Source organism: Lacerta agilis, chromosome 1, assembly GCF_009819535.1.
Source record: "Lacerta agilis isolate rLacAgi1 chromosome 1, rLacAgi1.pri, whole genome shotgun sequence".
Lineage (NCBI taxonomy): Eukaryota > Metazoa > Chordata > Lepidosauria > Squamata > Lacertidae > Lacerta > Lacerta agilis.
Genome location: NC_046312.1, coordinates 106,931,551 through 106,951,672, shown reverse-complemented (window position 1 = coordinate 106,951,672; position 20,122 = coordinate 106,931,551). Strand labels below are relative to the sequence as shown.

The 20,122-nt window shown below is 41.8% G+C and overlaps 1 protein-coding gene across 4 annotated transcripts in view; it reads left to right on the top strand.

Annotated features, from left to right (window-relative positions):
* The window catches only part of LOC117056231 (sodium channel protein type 1 subunit alpha), a 94,028-nt gene that overhangs the window by 44,086 nt on the left and 29,820 nt on the right, over positions 1 to 20,122 (top strand). For 2 of the 4 annotated variants that reach the window (XM_033166414.1, XM_033166394.1), the window contains exons 2-10: positions 3,132 to 3,447; positions 7,013 to 7,131; positions 9,911 to 10,000; positions 11,494 to 11,622; positions 12,748 to 12,839; positions 13,900 to 14,169; positions 18,634 to 18,697; positions 19,354 to 19,495; positions 19,676 to 19,882. In XM_033166414.1, the coding sequence (XP_033022305.1) occupies positions 3,184 to 3,447; positions 7,013 to 7,131; positions 9,911 to 10,000; positions 11,494 to 11,622; positions 12,748 to 12,839; positions 13,900 to 14,169; positions 18,634 to 18,697; positions 19,354 to 19,495; positions 19,676 to 19,882 (1,377 nt within the window). In that variant the 5' untranslated portion in view covers positions 3,132 to 3,183. Of the gene's footprint in view, positions 1 to 3,131; positions 3,448 to 7,012; positions 7,132 to 9,910; positions 10,001 to 11,493; positions 11,623 to 12,557; positions 12,650 to 12,747; positions 12,840 to 13,899; positions 14,170 to 18,633; positions 18,698 to 19,353; positions 19,496 to 19,675; positions 19,883 to 20,122 lie in introns of all 4 variants that reach the window. The other 2 variants (XM_033166422.1, XM_033166404.1) reach the window with 1 other exon arrangement.

Sequence of the window (20,122 nt, the reverse complement as noted above, 5' to 3'; positions counted from 1 at the left end):
CTCCAGCCTCTGTAGTGTGCTCTGTGTAGACTCCCACTCCCCAGTCTTAGTGTTGGCTCTTTTAACACAAGCGCAATGTGTGTGAATGAGGCCAGATTCTCTGTTCCAGGACTTTGAACATCTGCAACATCATCCTTCCTCCTCTCTTCCTTCCTTCTATACCTCCCTTTTGCACCATTCTCTGATGCTGTAGTATGAACAGAAGAAGCAAAGTGCTTCCTATAAGGTCACTTCTTGGAACAACGGTCACAGCCAACCAAGAGTGCTGACCCATCCTTTCATGCACCAATGGCTGCCAAGAACCTTGTATCATCACCAACAAAGGTTCCAAATTTTGAGTTATGCCTTGTTACTTAAAAAAAAAAAAATTAAAATCTGTGTTAAGAGTTTTAGGGCAACCAATTCCGTCCTATTGTCAGTTTGTGCTTGTGAGTATAGAAGTAAACTGAATTCTTTTTAATAATGCTCACATGTAGTTTGATTTATTCAACCGATACTGCTGATCATTTGGCGTTTCTGTTCTATTACAAGTCCATATTCGCACCCCACCCCACCCCACCCCAAAAAAGTAAGCATTTGTATGAGTTTCTAAAATGATTGAAAAATGTAACTGGGACATTGCAAAACTCCTAAACCAATTACAGTCTCCATGTGAAAATTCAGGTAGTCTTGTAATATATAGTGCTTACTGATTCCATCTGGCTTATAATCCATCTAGAAAAGTTGGAATTGCTGTTTTAAGTGACCCACCCTTATATAGTCCTTTAAATGTCAATTCAGATGTTAAACCTGAAGTATATTGGGATTCGTCTACTTAACAGACATGGTCAAAGGAGACCTTTGAAATTCAGGATTTATTTACTTTGCATGTGCATTAAGGATCCATTAGCTCTTTTTGTTGTTGTTTTTTTTTGCAGTGTAGGGATTTTCCTTTTGCCATTAAGCAAAAAACAAAAACAAAAAAACCCCAACCCTTCCCCCCCCAACACTTGCAATAAAACAAAGATTTTCAGTGCAGATCTTCCTTCCTTCCTTCCTTTGTTTTGCAATTTGACGTCAAACAAAATGGTCACAACCAAAGGACAGTTTTCAACGCCCCCTTCCCCCCCCCCCTAAATCATTCTAATACCTCGTGTGCATGCACATGAAAGTTCATACCAAGAACAAACTTAGTTGGTCTCTAAGGTGCTACTGGAAGGAATTTTTTATTTTATTTTGTTTTGACTATTCAGACCAACACGGCTACCTACCTGTAACTAATACCTCACTGGTCTTTCTACTTGGAAGTTCTATGTCTTTTTCATTGAACGTTCCAACAATTGCTTTTTTCTTTCTCTTACACAATTGAAAAAAGTTGTTACCTTTTCTCTTCTCACTCCCTCTTTCCTGTCCTTTCTTCATCTCCTCTTTTCTCTCTTCCCTCCTTTCCCCTCTCCATAGATATCCCAGTCCCCCCCCCCTCTCTCATCCTTCCCCATGCCTTTAAAATGAATTGGCACACGCTTCCATCCTTCTGATCCAGCATTGCTTCTCTGCTCTCCTCATACCTTCTGTCTCCCTCTTTTCCTTTTGCACTTCTCTGCTGCTGTTGTTCATCTCCGGCTTTTGCCCGAGTGTATTAGGTCTGGCACTAACGAGCAGGCCTTCTTCAAGGCATCCTGCCAATGGGTGGAGACTGCAGACGCTCTAGTCTCTCAGAGGAGGTGGGGGTGGGGAGGATGTGCTATTCTCTGTCCAAATTCACATTTGAAAACCCAGCCTGCAAAAACCAGAAAGAAATAAAGAAACCACTCAGCAGCATAAAAGGTGCACCACAAGCAGTTTTTCCTCAGCACTTGGTGTTTCCCCCACCCCACCTCCCTCTGTCGCCATGCTGATTTTTGGCTGCATACGGTATTTGTGACACTGCTTCATCTCTTTCCGCTCTTAAGCATATTTCCAAAATATCAAATCCATTAAAAGGAATTAAGAGCATATGCTGCGGTTTCCAACTATAACAAGCATGTGTGCTCTCAGGAGTACTCTGCAAGAGCCACATACTGTAGTGGGAACGTGTCTCCGCCCCCCAACCCCCTCCCCAACTATCTGCTGTATTTTTTTTCCTGCCTGCATTTTGCAGAGGAGAATGCAAGGCTGGGTTTTGCTCTGACCTGATTCTGAAAATATCTTCACAGGATCAACCCAGCTGAAATCAAGTGTTCCAAGAAGTCACTGAATTAGACCCTTTTGTTAATTAACCCATGTGTTCCCCCCTAGGATTCTGTAGCAGGGTAGCATTCTTATTTTTCGTAATTAATAAAATATTGCTTGCAGTAAAACACTGTGCCCTCCAATAATACTTCAGTTTGCTTGGAGTTTTTGTTTGTTTGTTGTTGGTTGTTTTTTTTAAGATCAGATAGCTTTTAGAACGGCTCAGTGCTTTGTCTCAAGTAGCTGGCATATCAATAAGTTATTTTTAGGATCCCAAACTATTGTGCATTGCTGCGGGGCAATCTCCATTCATTCCAGTGGGCTTATATGAGAACCCTATGGTAAGGTCCCTGTGTCTTTTGACAGCTCCGCAACAAGAAGAAATTCACAATTTCCCCATCATTAGATCTGCATGCCGGGAAAAGCTTCATCCGATCGATTTTGATTGGTTATGCCACCCATCAAAATTGGGTTATTGGGTTGTTTTTTGTTCTATTTCGATTACGTATTTTGTGGTTTTTATATTCTGGTGTTATCCCGTGAACCGCCCTGAGACCTGCGGGTATATAGGGCAGTATATAAATTTAACAAAGAGTAACCAATAAATAATAATTAACAGTCCGGAAGTCCTGCCAGAGGAAAAACAGATACCGTTCTGAACCACAGGCAAATCTCGCTGAAGGAAATGGAGAGTGCACAGCAGCAAGGCAGGTTGATGGATGGTGTCTTGGAAGTCCAAAGTCTCGTTCTTTTGAAAGTTCTTTTTGACAACGTAGTACTGTCGTTTGTTTGCAAGATTTTGTTTGCATCGAAAAGAGTCGGTGGAGGAAATGTTCCTTCCCTGCTTAGTAATTTCTGTTCTTCGCCTTTTCCTTCCTTCCTTCCTTCCTTCCTTCCTTCCTTCCTTCCTTCCTTCCTTCCCTGCCCATTTCCTTATGCAGTACTTCCTTATGCAGGAGAATAAATGGTAATTAAAATGAGCAGGATGAAAAGATGGAGCAGCCAGTGCTTGTACCACCAGGACCTGACAGCTTCCACTACTTCACTAGAGAGTCTCTTGCAGCTATTGAGCAACGCATTGCTGCAGAGAAGGCTAAGCACCCCAAACAAGACCGTAAAGACGACGACGAAAATGGCCCAAAGCCCAGTAGTGACTTGGAGGCTGGAAAATCACTGCCATTTATTTATGGAGACATACCTCCTGGCATGGTGGCTACTCCCTTGGAAGACCTGGACCCATTTTATCTTAACCAAAAAGTGAGTGTTTCATATCAAGCGCTTTACACTGTCCCTTTCCTTTTCCATTTCCCTGCAGTCAGGCACACAGCCCACAATTCCTCCCCCCCCCCCGGTGTCTTTCTGGGATCTTTGTTAGTTGTGATCTACCAGGTTTGAAAAAAACCAGCATTTATGGGTAAGGACAATTGATTGCACTGCAAGGATGTTAAGCATTTGCTCTCAATCGGTACATCGAAAACTATTCGTATTTCAACTCTGCTGGGAAATTATCTAGCAAAAAGCTGGCGGGAGACAACAGTGATAGCTAACACACACACACACACACACACACACACACACACACACACTGTTCCATAGACCAAATGACTGGTTATTAGCTTCTCATATTTGCTGAGACCATTGATTAGCTGGGTGTTTGAATTGTTTGCTGACAATTATTCTACATCTATATAAATAAAATAAAATAAAATAAAATAAAATAAAATAAAATAAAATAAAATAAAATAAAATAAAATAAAATAAAAGCAGCAGGTTTTATACATCATAGACTGGACGGTGTGCATCGAAGTCCTAGGCTGCCCAGATGACAAGACCTCTCTTTCGGTCTCACTGATGCGGTCCAAAGGAAAGCAGAGCAGTACGTTAGGCACCAGCTTGGCTGCTGCAGGAGTTACCAGAAGGAGCTGTACAAGGCGCCGTCCAACTGCCTTATGGACTCGGCTCCAGATTTGTGTAGGTTTTTACTCCTTAGCCTTTTCTTCTCCCAAAGATATCCAGCAAGGCAGTGGAAGTTTAGGATCAGAGTTTTCCTTCTCCTAGTTGGGCTACCTTCTCAGGTTGACAAGCCCCATCAGCCCCTCATTTCCCTCTGCAGCACAAGCAGAAACCACCTTCTTGACGATCGGACCCATTGTTAGTCTTGTCTGCTCAATCCGCTGGAGCCTGTATTCACATGCAGGAGAAATCCCCAACTCACTGAGGTTTTGATACCCATCAGTCATCCTCACCTGGTTTAACCAGCCTGTCGAAGTCGTTTCCTGGGACGTGGCCTCTGTTGTATGTTGACAGCTTCTAGGAGCCACGGGTGAAAGCTGAGTGTGGGGCGGTGTGTGGGATGTTAGGAGAGGTGTAGAACCTCTTGTGGGGTGCACATCATGCTCCTTCCCTGGGTAGCTTGTCTAACTGAAATAAAGAATATACTCACTGAAACAAAAGGCAGCTTGGCCAGATGGTATGGTCAAATCACAGCAATCAAAAAGATTCCTTGTGAAAAATGGAATAATGTTAAGGGTGTTCTGTGCATGCACATACAAGGCAGCTAGTTATGAGTGTCACAACTGATCTATGGAATACTGGCTTGTACATGGCACTTATTCTCTCCTGACATTTAAAGGACATCCTAGGGGAAAATGACACTTGTTTTGAAATAGTCAAACTGTACAAGCAAGCTAGGGAAACTAATACAATAAACTTGGCATTGGGTAATTGTTCAGTGGTAGAATACTTACTGTGCTAACATAAGATCCCAGATTCGGTCCTAGGCATCTCAAGATAGGACTTGGAAGGACTGCCATCTAAAACCCTAGTGAGTATAAGACACATTCCTTCCTTTGGTTAGTTATGAGTTTCTTCACCTGTGACTGGTTGCATGTACACAGGAACAACAGCTTTGGCAAGGTATTCTCCTGAGTTAGTTATTCCATTGCTAATTACTGTTGTTAAATTGTCCAAGGACATTTTCACAGAGGAAACAAATTCTACCGGTTGGGAAGAAGCAAAACTTTTTAGAGGGGGTGATGGGTTTGTTTATCCTGCATACCTGTTCCTCCTCTTTGAAATTGGAAAGGGAAATTCCCAACTCAGCAAGATATGTTCATGTTATCATTACGATGAAGGTGCATATGCCTTCTCATGTTGATATGCAATATTGCATTTGATTCAAATGATGCTTCCTCAGGCTGTGTACACACATGTCAGCCTTTGAAGTCTGCAGTTTGTGGTTTCTTAAAAGCACTTTTGTAGACGTTGCTTTGCAAGCGTCCATACCTGCATGCTCTGTAGGAAGCATGAGCAGCTGTTAAATCATTGCCAGATTTACACACAGAAGCTGTGGCTAGGGCACATTAGTTTCTTTGCTCCCTCCCCTTTTGATGCCCACATGCCTTTAAAATAAAAACAAAAAAATCCTGCAAATTTATTGATGTACCAGAAGTCTGCCCATAACTAACTAATGCTCAGTTAGTTTTATTGTGCTGAGTGCATGCCCAGAGGCTTCCTTCTCTTGTACTATGCAGGTGACTTGGTGACTACATTTCTCCTTGGGGACAAGCCACTTTAGGTTGTATCCCACTATTGACTACTCATTGCAGAGCCATTGAAATTAATGGTCCTGAGCCATTTTTATTTGAATGGGTCTACCCTGAGTATGCCTAACAGTGAACACAACCCTCTGTGTACATTCAGAAACTTCCTTTCCTTGTACAGTGCAGGAAACTCCAGCAAGACACTCTAAGTATGCCCAGAGGCTGCTTGTCCTGGCAATTTGCATGGTGAATCACCAACTGTTGTGTCTGTTATATTGCAAAGCCTTGTGCTACAGTATCCTCAGAAGATCCCTGCCCTGGCACCAGAGAGGCAGTGGACATCACATTGTTTGATTTATCAAATGAAGAGTGCAAAAAAAGGCACTTCAGGCTTCTGATACAGTGTTACATCCAATAATTCCCCTGGAGTCATTGTGGTTGATTTCTTAAAGCTACGTTTTGTTAAGGAGCAGCATGCAAAAATGGGCAATTCAAATCTGTGCCAAACTGCCACCATAAGCAGTCAAATAATATGGTTCTTGGAGGGAAAAGTTTATAGTGACTGGATTATTCAGTTGATTAGCTTTGGGATTTCGATAAACTGGGATGGTCGTTTAAAAAGTGATAAATGCTATAGCAAAAAGAGCCCTTTCCCAATTTGTTACAGTGCTTGAGTACAGAGGAGAAAGAGGTATTGGTGGCTGTTTCTGCTCTTCTTCTAAGGAGTAAAAGAGTGAAACCTATGCAACTCTCCAAAGACTGAAACATCAGTATACTTGTGTACATGGGAGGGAAAATATTTGTTGTCTTCAAGTTTGTCCAGAATACCAAATGGCTCGGGTACCTCTCAGGTTAACCTCTGAGGAAGTGTAGGGAGAGGGCTACATAGGTGCAGTTCAGCAACAACGTAAGACCCTCCCCAATAGAAGGTTCTCAGAGATGGCCTTCACGCACAAGGCATGAGGTGCTTCCAAATGCATTGTAAAATGTGAGCCAGCTAACAACTTTTCTACCAAAAGGTGTTTGAGTAGAACAGCAAACAAACGATATAACAACAATATGAAGAGGAAAATGCATCTGCAGAGGGAAACGAATACTCTTACATAGTAAATAATGTCCTGTTTATCAGGTAAGTAGTAACAATGCAGCTTTTGACAGGAAAGGATTTCTGCACAGTGACTGGTTGTCTTTTTTAATCACTGGGGGAAATCAATAATGAAAGATGATTGTAGAACTGCATGACTTTAAATTGCTCTCACATATTTTCTTCTTTCTTCCAGACTTTTATAGTATTGAATAGAGGAAAGGCAATTTTCCGATTCAGTGCCACTCCTGCCCTATACATTTTAACTCCTTTCAACCCTATTAGAAAAATATCTATTAAGATTTTGGTACATTCATATCCTTTTCCAGTTGTTGTTTTTTTAAAACTGTTCACTTGTTTTCATAAGATAGCAATGTACAGATGTGTTCTTCAGTTGCCTCATGACCATCCCTGTTTCTTATTTTACATGATTAGGTCTAAAATGAAAATGTTTCTAACTTGCTTAACAAAATTCTCAAAAGTCTTTCTGGAATCACCTTCCTACCCTGTCACAAATACCTATGGAATAGATTAGTTTAAAGCAATAGAGCATACAGGTTATTTCATTACTCTAGTTGGGTATCAAAGCTCTACTGTACATATGGTGCTCCCACAAATCTGATTAACACTGACCTCAATGACAGCTGTCATTGGACCTTCTGCATAGGTAAGATGCACGTGCATTGGAATGTATGAGGAAAAGGTAAAGGACCCCTGAACAGTTAAGTCCAGTCAAAGGTGACTGGGGTGCGGTGCTCATCTCGCTTTTCAGGCCAAGGGAGCCAACATTTGTCCACAGACAGCTTTCCAGGTCATGTGGCCAACACGACTAAATCACTACTGGTGCACGGAGGACCGTGGTGAGTGCCAGAGTGCATGGAAATGCCATTTGCCTTCCTGCTACAGCAGTACCTATTTATCTACTTGTACTGGTGTGCTTTTGAACTGCTAGGTTGGCAGAAGCTGGGACAAAGCAACTGGATCTCACCCCATCGTGGGGATTCAAACCACTGACCTTCTGATTGGCAAGCCCAAGAGGCTCAGTGGTTTAGACCACAGCTCCATCCACGTTACCTTTTGTGTGTATGCTTTTGTTTAGTTTTTGAAATAATTTTTATTTGATTTTACAAGTATAAAATTATAAAAAAAAACACAACACATATCCACAATTAAGAGATTCCTCTGAATCTCTGGACTTCCCACCTTCTCCTCCATTGGTTCTGTTATTAAATCTTTTCTACTGCATTTTTTCCAGTACTCCATTTTTTTTTATAACTTCTTTATCTCCATAATACCTGTTACATTACAAGCGTTGTTGCAATCCTGCTAATGTTTTCACCTGTTTACAGTGGTCTCCAAGATAAATTATAAAAAAAATTCCCATTCCTTATTAAAGTTTTGGTCTTCATGATTCCTGAGCTTTCCGGTCAGTTTTGAAATTTCGGCACCCACGTTACCTTTTGAACTTTATTTGTGTTATGTAATTGGTGTGAATTCCCATTCAGCTACTGTAGTATGACACCATTGATAAAATCCTTTAAAATGTTGTATCCTTAGAATACGCAGGTGGCGCTGTAGGTTAAACCACAGAGCCTAGGGCTTGCCGATCAGAAGGTAGGCGTTTCGAATCCCCGCAATGGGGCGAGCTCCCGTTGCTTGGTCCCTGCTCCTGCCAACCTAGCAATTCAAAAGCATGTCAAAATGCAAGTAGATAAATAGGTACTGCTCCGGCGGGGAGGCGTTTCCGTGCACTGCTCTGGTTCGCCAGAAGCGGCTTAGTCATGCTGGCCACATGACCCGGAAGCTGTACGCCGACTCCCTCAGCCAATAAAGCGAGATGAGCGCTGCAACCCCAGAGTTGTCTGCAACTGGACCTAATGGTCAGAGGTCCCTTTACCTTTATCCTTAGAACATGAGGATGTTAAATGGTAAGCCTAGCATCCTGGAAGATGCTAGGCTTACCATTTAAGCACCCAACTGCAAGCCCAATCAGGGGGAGTGGCCAGATGGTTAATGTTAATGCTGTATCCAATGCTTTGTCAATGCCTCCATGGTTGTAGGCAGCAATGCTTCTGAATACCACTTGCTGGAAACCACGGGAGAGGAGAGGGCTCTTGTGCTCATGTTCTGCTTCCTAGTTTCCCACAGGCATCCAGTTGGCTACTGTAAGAACAGGATGCTGGATTCGATGGTCCATTGGCCTGATCCAGCAGGCTATTTTTATGTTCTTGTGTTTTAATTAAAGATGGAATTTATTTATTTTTTAGCTTGAGCCAGAAGAAATCTGACTCTTGCCATGGGCAGCCAACATGGCGCCTTACAGAAGTCGCTGCACTCCAGCTCCCATCATTCCCAGCCAGCATGGCCAATGGTCAGGGATGATGGGAACTGGAGTTCTGCAACATTTGGAGGGCATCCCATCAGCTACCCATGTTGTATGGCAAATACTCCTCTATTTTTGGCACACCCTATCCCAATTTGTGAGTTTCAGCATCTACATTCATTTTGCTGGAACTCGCAGTTCAATGGATAGCACCAGTTTTGCACAGCAGCTGCATGTATATCACAGCTTTCCCTTTCAAAATACTTTGCTATTCACATCCCATATAGAGTACACTTGTTTTCTTACGATTTGAAAGCTCTACTGGGGTCATTCTATATATTTTCATATTCACCTAAGCTATTGCAATTTTCACTACATCTGCAAACGTTTAGTGATTGTGCTACTTGCAATATTTTTTAATTAAAAAAAAAACAAATTTTCAGAGGCCTCAGTTTCTTCTGTGGCTGCCTGAGGCATAATCTGTATGGGTTCTGAGATAGTTCTGTCTAAGGAACATTGACTCAAGTGACTAATGGTCTTTGGTGGAAATGAATTCTATTGTTTCCCCTTATGTAAATAATGTCTGCCCTTATCCACATTTACTATAGTCCTGGATTAAAAAAAAATATAAGAAGTTAATGTATTGTCCCATAGTTGCTTTTTAAACAAATGTATTGATTTAATAAAAACAGAACATCCCATTGTTTTTGTGTTTTGTTGATCAATAATGATATGATTTCCCGCTGTATGTTCCTTAATGATATAATCTACATTATTCAGCATGCTCATTATGTGCACTATTTTGACCAACTGTGTATTTATGACCCTAAGTAACCCTCCTGAATGGACAAAGAATGTAGAGTAAGTTGAATATTATTAATATGCATGTTTGCATGCTCTGTTGTGGACTGAATTCTACTGGAGCTAATAACGTTTTTTTTTAGATAGATGTAAGGTGCAATTTGATGGTCCCTGGAAGGGAATTCTGGAGGCCGTAGGATAGATCAGATCTATTCCTCAGGGACAGAGATTCCCTCTCCTTGCTAGCTCCTCCAAAGCTCTGGCCCAACCAATATCAGAGCTGTAGTGTTGGTATGGCCAAAAGGGATGGAGTGCTGGGGAGCGGGTACCAGGGAGCAGCTTGGATCGAAAGGATCTGAAGTCTCTCCTGGGCCCCTAATACCACCACAGGAGGGAAAATTTGACATATTCTTCCCCTTCCAACATAAATGCATTTTTTTTTTAAAAAAAAAAAGAGCAGGAATGGCTTGAGAAATGCAAGAGCCTTCATCCAACTCCATCCTCACTTCTGCCCTGCCAACATGAACTCAGCAGGGCATTGGCTAAGGTAGTGAAACTGTTTTCATACTTCTCAGCCACTCATTTTAGGATTTCATCCTGTAGGCTAGGATGCAGTGAGCTCACAGGAACACAGAGCTGGAGGGGATCCACCTCTTCTTGCACAGTCAAGGCCTGTTCAGGCATTATACAGTGGACGCTGGGGTTGCGAACGCGATCCGTGCGGGAGGCACGTTTGCAACCCGCAGCATCCGTAACCCACAGCACTGCGTCTGCGCACATGCGTGATGCAATTCAGTGCTTCTGTGCATGCGCAAAGCACACTTTAGCGCTTCTGTGCATGCACAAGCACCAAAACCGGAAGTAACCCTTTCCGTTACTTCCGGGTTCAGCGCAGTGGCAACCCGAAATCACACAACCTGAAGTGGCCATAACCCAAGGTATGACTGTACTTACAGATAAGGAGAACAAGCGTGTAGGGAACTGGGCATCCACACATGCAGCGCAAACTTCTGAAGGCAGGGAGGGAACTTCTACCCATACATCAATTGTACAATCTAGAACCCCTGTTGCTTAAGGTTTCATATTGTGTAGAAGTCTAAGAAGAAAGCTGCCTTTGTACTGTATGCTTGGATGTTGGGCACATGGGCCACTTGGCATGGCCCAGGTCCGTACTCATACGTTTTCCTTAATTGTAAGTTTTAATGCTTAAAGAAGACTTACCGCGCAAGGGAATGGGCTGTCAGTGGTTGCAGTGGAGCCTTCTTCCTGCTATGTATGATTATCTTTATGCCACAAGAGGTGGTGGCCACTTGCTTAGACAGTTCAAAAGGGGAACAGATCTACCAATAGAGGGCTAGGTCTATGGACAGGCATTGTCCTATAGTCGCTAAATGGAAAGTCCATGTTCAAAGACAGCATGGCTCTGAAAACAGATACCTGAGATGAATGATGACTTGACAGTCTTAGAAAAAGATTTGTTTGCCCAGATTTATTTGTTTATTTAAAAACGCAACATTTTAATTAACAATGAATATTTTGACTATTTCCCCCAGGTATACATTCACAGGAATATATACATTTGAATCACTTGTAAAAATACTTGCAAGAGGATTTTGTATAGATGGTTTCACCTTTCTTCGGGATCCCTGGAACTGGCTGGATTTCACTGTCATTACATTTGCGTAAGTTTTACATTCCTTTCTTGCCCATCCCCTTCTTGTTTTGTTTTGTTTGTGTGTTGTTGTTTTTCATGGAGAGCATACAAAAACCTATGATGTTTATGGTAATAAGATGTGCTTTTATCAATCGGGGTGGAGAAAATAGATTATTCAATGACTAATGACTGGATGCAATTTTCTAGTGTCTGGTGCATGTTAAACAGTATAATACTGTTATACCACATCAAGGAATATGAATGTGAATAGGCAAATAGATATAGAATAAACTTCTCTGTACAAGCTTATTTTTGCTGCCAACATATAACCCCCGTGTTCAGGCTTACAGCCAACCGGACTGGAGAAAATAAATCGCAGCAGATTAGAGATTCTTCTTTTGTCCTGTGGGTACTTATAACATACAATGAATCAGGATTGTATCTTAAGAAGTTCATGTTGCAAACTATCATCAATGTTGCTCTTCCAGAAAAAATCCACTGCTTGTTCTTCCCCATCTTTTATAAGGATAGTGGCATTGTATGTTTGTTTGTTTTGTGCATCTATATATGGTGTAATACTAGCAAAGTAACTAGTAATGTCGATTGTGGAATTCATGGAACACTAGGAGTAAAGTTATTGACAAAGAAGGTAATTTGAGGTCCTGCAATTTCCTCCTCCTACCAGAAGAGGAACGCCTTCCCCTTTCTCTTCATAAATGACTTTAATTAAAACGTTAAGCTTTCCAAGTAAAATCACTGTGGCTCACCCCCCCCTTCATTTAAATGTAATCTAATCACCGCTGAAAGACCTTAATGAAAAGCAAACTGCAGTGAAAGGTAAACATCTCAGTGTCGCTATTTAATTTTTTCCACTAAAGTTACCCAAGGGATCTTGATGAAAGACCCCAAGTAAGTAGCAAAACATCTGCCTTGATGCTGAATAACTGTGATTTGATTCTACAGGTATATAACAGAATTTGTAAACCTAGGCAATGTTTCAGCTCTTCGAACTTTCAGAGTATTGAGAGCTTTGAAAACTATTTCTGTAATCCCAGGTAAGAAGTAAGTGGTGTAAGGTGTTAGGTCCCTCGTGCTTCCCAACTGTTCCTTTTTATCCTGTCATTGTGTTTGTGTGTGAACTCCCCTATTGCAGATATGTGACAGAGTTTGTGGACCTAGGCAATGTCTCAGCGTTGAGAACATTCAGAGTTCTCCGGGCATTGAAAACAATATCAGTCATCCCAGGTGAGAGCTAGGTTAAACACAGAGGCTGACTCTCAGACTTCATGAAAATTCAAACCACACACATTCCTTCACCATAAGCCTCGTTGCTTGCTCACTCAAGAAAAAGCAGGACTCATGTTTTGGTAGCAACGAACATTGTGATCCTTTGCTTTTTGCCATTTGCTTCTTTACTTTTGAAACCAGCCTTTGCGTTTAACACGTTGTTGCATGAGATTACGGCAGTATACACAGCCTGTGTGGTTTGCATCATATAATGTCAAGCTTTGAGGTCAAGCTGTGACAAAAAACATAATCATAACTGTGACCTTTTTTTACCCATGCATACTGTAAAACTGTATTTGCTCTTGGGTTTTTTTTATTTTTACAAAGACCAATATCCGTATCACAATTGAATTTGTTGAAATATCTGAATCACTATTGAACGCAAAACAGTAAGATTTAAAAAAATAAATAAATTAGCATGGTTGTTGCATGGGAAATTTACTATCTTTTTCCAAACCACCCGCAGTTTCTTAGCATTAAGTCCTAGTATGTTATATATACGGTACTCTTTTACTTAGCAACATGTTATAAAGCTAATTCCAGTAGAGGGTTGGGTTAAAAGTGTTGACAATTTTCTTTAAAAATCCACACCACTAACACTTCAATCCCGGATCCTAAACATATTTATGTGGGAGTAAGTTGCAATGATTTCAGTAGCACTTCCTTCTGTGTAACATTGTTTAATCTTGGTATGGTAAGATTTCTTCTGTATGAAGCTAATGAAAAGCATGATTAAAAATCACTTGTTTTGGCATTAAAACAAGTTGTTTTCAAGAATTAAGTGCAGCCCATTTTCATTCACGAGTCCAATGAATATAAACTTCCAGTGACCTCATCTCCACAAGACGCATCTTCACAAGCAATAGAACCATTGTTAGTTCATAAAATATCAATGTCATTTATTTGGGCTTCTGCATGGTTTTTTTATTGGGGGCGGGGGGCGGGACTGTTTCTGGGGTATGTTGTATTTTTAAAATATGTGTTTGTCATCTTCCTAACACTGCTCTTCTGCTTTCAGGCCTGAAGACAATTGTGGGAGCCCTCATTCAGTCTGTGAAGAAGCTGTCAGATGTAATGATTCTGACTGTATTTTGTCTGAGTGTATTTGCTCTAATAGGGCTCCAGCTGTTCATGGGCAACTTGAGGCATAAATGCTTGTATTGGAATCCAGCCAATGCTACAAATTCAAGTGATCCTTACCTTAATAGCACATTAGAAGAAAATCTAGGAGAAAATGGTACATTTAATAGCACACCGTTTGACTGGAATGCATACATACAAGAAGAAAGTAAGAATGTAATTTTATATTGTTATTTTAAATAGCAATAGAATTATAATTAATAATATTATATGGCAGTGGGGGGATTAAATAACCATGACATAAGTATTCATGACATAAGGAGGCTGGGAGCTGTTGAAATCCCCTCAGTTTAATGCTTTTCTAAATAGAAGCTAGCCCTTTTTACAGTCCCCCCCCCCAATCAGGTCACTTGGACACAGCAGGCTAAGCCATATTCCACAGACTGAATTATGACCCAATTCACACATAATGCTAAACTAAACCATGACTTAGTGCAAGCATGCAGACTTCCAGAGAGGAGATGATGACCACTTCGCTTCTCCTTAAGTCCAGCTGCTGCTGTTGTGCAAAGCCATTGTTTTTGCTTAGTGTGCTGTCTGAAACAGGGCTCATGCCTTCTCTTCATCTTGATCTTAGCTTGTGATGTGAAGAACTGATTTCAGGTAGGGTGTTCCCCAGATGAGAGTCTTCTGTGGCTCCCAAAGGAGCCAAGCAAAGGTTGAGGGGGTAGGGAATAGATATAGGCAGGAATGAATATTTAGCACCTCTTCATGAGCTCTTCCAGCCTGAAGATGTGGTCCTTCTGCCATCCATTCCCCAGTAGCGTCAGAAGAACAAATAAAGCCAGGGCACTAAATAAACATAATTTATGCATTCAGTGTTTTTGTTTGCTTTTAAGATTGGTTATTCCTGTTCTATTGATCATGGATTGGTTCTTTGTAAACTTTTTAAACTTTTTCATGGCTATATTATAGAATAAAAGGTAAAGGTAAAGGGACCCCTGACCATCAGGTCCAGTCGTGTCTGACTCTGGGGTTACGGTGCTCATCTCGCTCTATAGGCCAAGGGAGCCAGCATTTGTCGGCAGACAGCTTCCGGGTCATGTGGCCAGCATGACAAAGCCGCTTCTGGCGAACCAGAGCAGCGCACGGAAACACTGTTTACCTTCCCGCTGGAGTGGTCCCTATTTATCTACTTGCACTTTGACGTGCTTTCAAACTGCTAGGTGGGCAGGAGCTGGGACCGAGCAACGGGAGCTCACCCCGTGGCAGGGATTTGAACCGCCGACCTTCTGATCAGCAAGCCCTAGACTCTGTGGTTTAACCCACAGTGCCACCTGGGTCCCTTATATTATAGAATACATGATGCTTATTTTATACTTTAACTTTATTCTTTTGCTTCTATTCATTAGTCAGGACATACTTTATCTAGTTTGGTTTTCCCCCATTAGGGTTTCCATCTCCTCAGCCTTCTAGAAGCCAAGAGTTTCAGAACCAGAGAGGGCACCTTTAAAGAGCACCGCCAGCTCCCTCAAGGAGGGAAGGCCACCCGCAAAACAGGCCTTGTCAGACTTCATAAGGCTTCTAGTGGTTTCATTAGTGGGGCAACATCCCTCCATGACCCGTAATAAGGGGAGAACCAGCTAAGATTGCTCACAGATAGCTTTCTGTGGTCTTGATAACGCCTGTCAGAATCTGGACGTAGCTTGCCGGATCATCCTGACTCGGCCTGATACAACCCTGCTTACCAAGACTTGACATGATGTGACCGTATGGAAGAGACATTACTTGATGTGACCTTACTGAAATAAGTTGCCCACCAATTCCTCTGTGTGGCCCAAGCCACGATGGAACAGGATAGGTGCCACTGATGGAAAAAAGCACTCTCCTTTGTTGCCACCAGCCTTACTTGCAGTGACAGAAGAGTTTCAGTGGAAGATCTTGATATCTGGGCAGCTTGGCATGGGAGGAGGTGGTCCTTCAGGTACCTAAGTCCCAAAAATAATGTACAAAGAAGGAGCACATCTTCCACTGTTAAGTTTTAATAACTTATTTACTCTTTCACAGTTAACATACCTCTTTAGTAATGGTAATTTTTGTCAATTTCACCATGAGTGACTAAGGGTGACCCAGATGTCAGTCTGTGAAATGCTCCAGAAATGGGCCACTTCTCTACTTCACTTATGGAAACAGGACATCATCACTGTGTGTTTGTGTTTTGCTTGTTTTTTGTAATAGCAGCACTTCCAAAATCTATTTTTTGCCCTTTTTGTCTTCTTTAATTTCACTTGGAGGCAACTATCACAACAGTTTAAGCTGCAGAGTGTCTATTTTAAAATGTATGTCTGTGACAACATGAAATTCACAACGCACGGAAGGGCATCCCCTGGAGAAACTGAGGAGAAAGGTTCCAGCTCCCATTTCCTAAAGGGATCGATAGTCTCATCATTTCTGGGAACATGTTAATCACACTTTGTAATGACACAATTGTTCAAGCTGTAGGAGGGCAAGCCGCCTACCAGCCTCTTCTGTACTTGTCTTGTGGGGAAGAGGGATGTTTTAGCATATTTTGTTCGGGTTCCTTAGAATTACTATTCTGAGGTAAACAGTGCCCTCTCAACAACCCTCACCTCCCCACCCATCCCCAAGAGGTGCAATAATTGTGGGAAAACAGTGAAAGCTATAGAAATCGTCGTCCATATGCTTTTCCACTCGGGGAATGGGGACTTCGCCAGTTTGAAAAATTATGTGTATATTTAGCGACTAAAATGGTTTAGGGTGTGTTTTCACACTTCTCAGGCTGCTGCAGGTCTAAGTGGGGGGATGGGGGGAATTCAGTTTGGTTTCATGGTTTAATGCGAATCTGTACTTTTCAAAACAACACACAAGCCGAAGCTTGAAATTTGCACTTTTCCCAATTTCTCAATGAAGTTCTCCAACCAAAAAATGTGCGCAAACATGCATCAAAACGCAAATATCAGTCACCATAGGGGTGGGAATTGGCTGTGGGTGCTAGATCCAGTCCAGTTTTCCATACATCGTCACTTGGTGAGTGATGCCTTATCATCCACTGGACAGTGTGGCAAATCTGTTTTGCCATCCATGTTTCACCAAGACTGGGTGTCTCCGCTGATGTGTATGCACAAATCCTCAGACAGCTGACTGAGTTCAGGAACTGGATATAGATGTTCTTGGTTCTCTTGTGCCAAAGCACTTCTCAGCACAATCAGGGTGGTTATTTGCGTCTCTTTCAGTATAGTCGTAGCTACAGAGAAGACAAGGGGAGGAGGGTAGAGGGCAGAATGACACAGCCTGCGTATCATAAATAAATGTAGCATACTAGGTTTGATTAGAATGAATCACCCAGCCTCAAAGAGAAAGCTGCTTAGTACAGTTGCATCTAGCACTTTGGTGATTGTGACCATTACTCTTCCATGACAATAACACATTTCTAAATGAAGCAGGTAGTAATTTTCTGCTACCCGTTGGCACAAAGAATGAAATTACCACAGACAGATTCTTACAGAGCAGGGGTGCCCTCAGAGGCCTTCCTTGATGCTCTCAGTGTCCCTTCCTACTATATTTTCAGTTGTATGTGGTGCCCATGACAGTTTCTGTGGACATTTGCACCAGTAAAAACTGGTACGCAAACAGCAGGCAGAAGGTTTTTACTTTTCTTACCATAACTTTCCTTGGCTGCCCAAAATCAGGTCAATAACTAAACCTACTCCCAAACTACTCCAGGAAGCTACACATTTGCTTATTAGATGCAAACTGAGCTATTGAGTGTTGCTCTATATTGGTTGCTTCAAGTTTGGGACCAGGTATGTTGAGGGATGATGGTGCAACAGAGGTCATGATTAACTCTGTGATTCAACAACTGGGTGTAAGCCATGTACCGTATTTTTCATCTATAAGACACCCCCATGTATTTTGGGGGACTCAGATTTAAGAAAATCCATCCTCGGCACTCTCAGTGTATAAGACACCCTCTAATTTTGGACACTATTTTAAGGAGAGGAAACCTAGTCTTATACATGGAAAAATACAGTATTTGTAGCCTATGGGATGGGTCATGGGTCAGGTCCCCAGATAGTTCTTAGGGAGTTAGATCCTCCAAGAACCAGTTTATGAGTTTCATCTTATGCTCTAAGGCACTCTGTATTAAATTATTATGTAACAATGAGCTGAAGAGTTGGCTAAATTCCTTATGCTTTCACTCAAGCTAGAGGTCAATTAATTAGATTGAAGGATAAATTTAACCACTTGCTATCATGAGATGAAGTTTGTGATGCCTCCATTTATTACGGGACAAAACAATGGAGCACCCTAAAGGCAATATTATTTGTGATGGTTCCAGTGACCCAGTTTTTCATTGTGCCCACTCTATAGAACTGGGACCTTTTTAACATCCAGTGAAGTTGTCGTCTTTTTACGTCTGTCCTCAATACCCTCATTCTATTTGGAAAGCCTCGTAAGATTGCCCACCACCCGCCCTTTTCCTTTCCACATTAAAATTGTTGCTGAAAGGGTTCCAGGAATGAAGCCACGAAGCAACACACCCACCCACCCACCCACCCACCCACACACACACACACACACACAATACTGTATGATTCAAAAGTGCTGGGTTATTTTCTCCTAATGTTTTGATTTTTTTTTTTCCAAACAGGTCATTTTTACTTTCTGGAAGGACAAAATGATGCTTTGCTTTGTGGCAACAGTTCTGATGCAGGGTAAGACCACCTCCTACCATTAAGCTTTCAAAAATACAAAGTAAAAACAGGTTTTAACATTGTTGTGTACCTTATAATTGATAACTATAACCTGACATGGTATATAGCTAGAGGGTAGCCAATATGGCACTTGCTAGACGTGTTTGAACCCTGGCACCCAATGTCCCTGGCCATTGGCCATGCTGGTCAGGGCTGGTGGAAGCTGGAAGTCCAAAAACATCCAAAAGGCACCCCACTGGCTACTCCTGAACTAGAGAGTTGGATTTGATCTGCTCTGATTCAGGCTTCTTTTTAAATAATTTGATTGCGGTCATTGATTAAATATGTTGAATTGGAAATGGGAAGCAAGAGACCATTTTTTAAAAATAATAATGGGAAAGCCAGTGTTGAATCTTATCTTACTGGATCATCTAATTGTCATCCTGAATGGATGTGAGGAAAGTTTGATGGTGAAGCAACAAATAGCTGGTGGTCCCAAGGGATTAAGAGGGAGAGAAGGAACAAAAAGGCAAGGAATTTGGGTTAGGAACTTCCTATGCAGGGTAGAGCCAACCCACTCAGCTATGCCCATATGTGTATCCATTGCAAAGCAGGCATTTCACTAGCTTTGATGACGGACTGTTTTTCAGCCTAACATCTTTTTTTTTCTTTTTCAGTCAATGTCCAGAAGGATACATGTGTATAAAAGCTGGTAGAAATCCAAACTATGGCTATACAAGCTTTGATACGTTTAGCTGGGCCTTCCTGTCTCTCTTTCGACTGATGACTCAGGACTTCTGGGAAAACCTTTATCAGCTGGTGAGAGGATAATTTGTGTAGCGAAAGCTTAACGTATGCTGGTTTTGAAACAAAACCTGTGCAAGTAACCTGAGCACAAATATTGTATTGGCTTGCAAGAGTCACATGGGGAAGGGCATTGCAAACTCATATATTACTTTTTAAAAAATAAAAAAACAAACCCACTATTGTTTTCTCTAGACATTGCGAGCTGCCGGCAAAACGTACATGATCTTTTTTGTCCTGGTGATTTTCCTGGGATCTTTCTACCTGATCAACTTGATCTTGGCTGTTGTTGCCATGGCCTACGATGAGCAGAACCAAGCCACCATGGAAGAAGCCGAGCAGAAGGAGGCCGAGTTCCAGCAGATGCTGGAACAGCTGAAAAAGCAACAGGAAGCAGCTCAGGTATATTTCTGATGGGAAACAATTGAACATAATAATTGAACACCGTTCTAGCTGAATGTATCATTTAGAAAGCTGCCGTGCCTTAAAGGTGTTGTCTTCGTTTCAACCAGCTCCCCCAAAGATACTGTGAAAAGAAATCTACCTAATATTTCTGTCTGGTTTTTATGGTATATATTTCCTATTTTATGCCCTTTCCTGGTGTTTACCATAGTTTGAGGGAAAGAGGGTACCACACTCCCT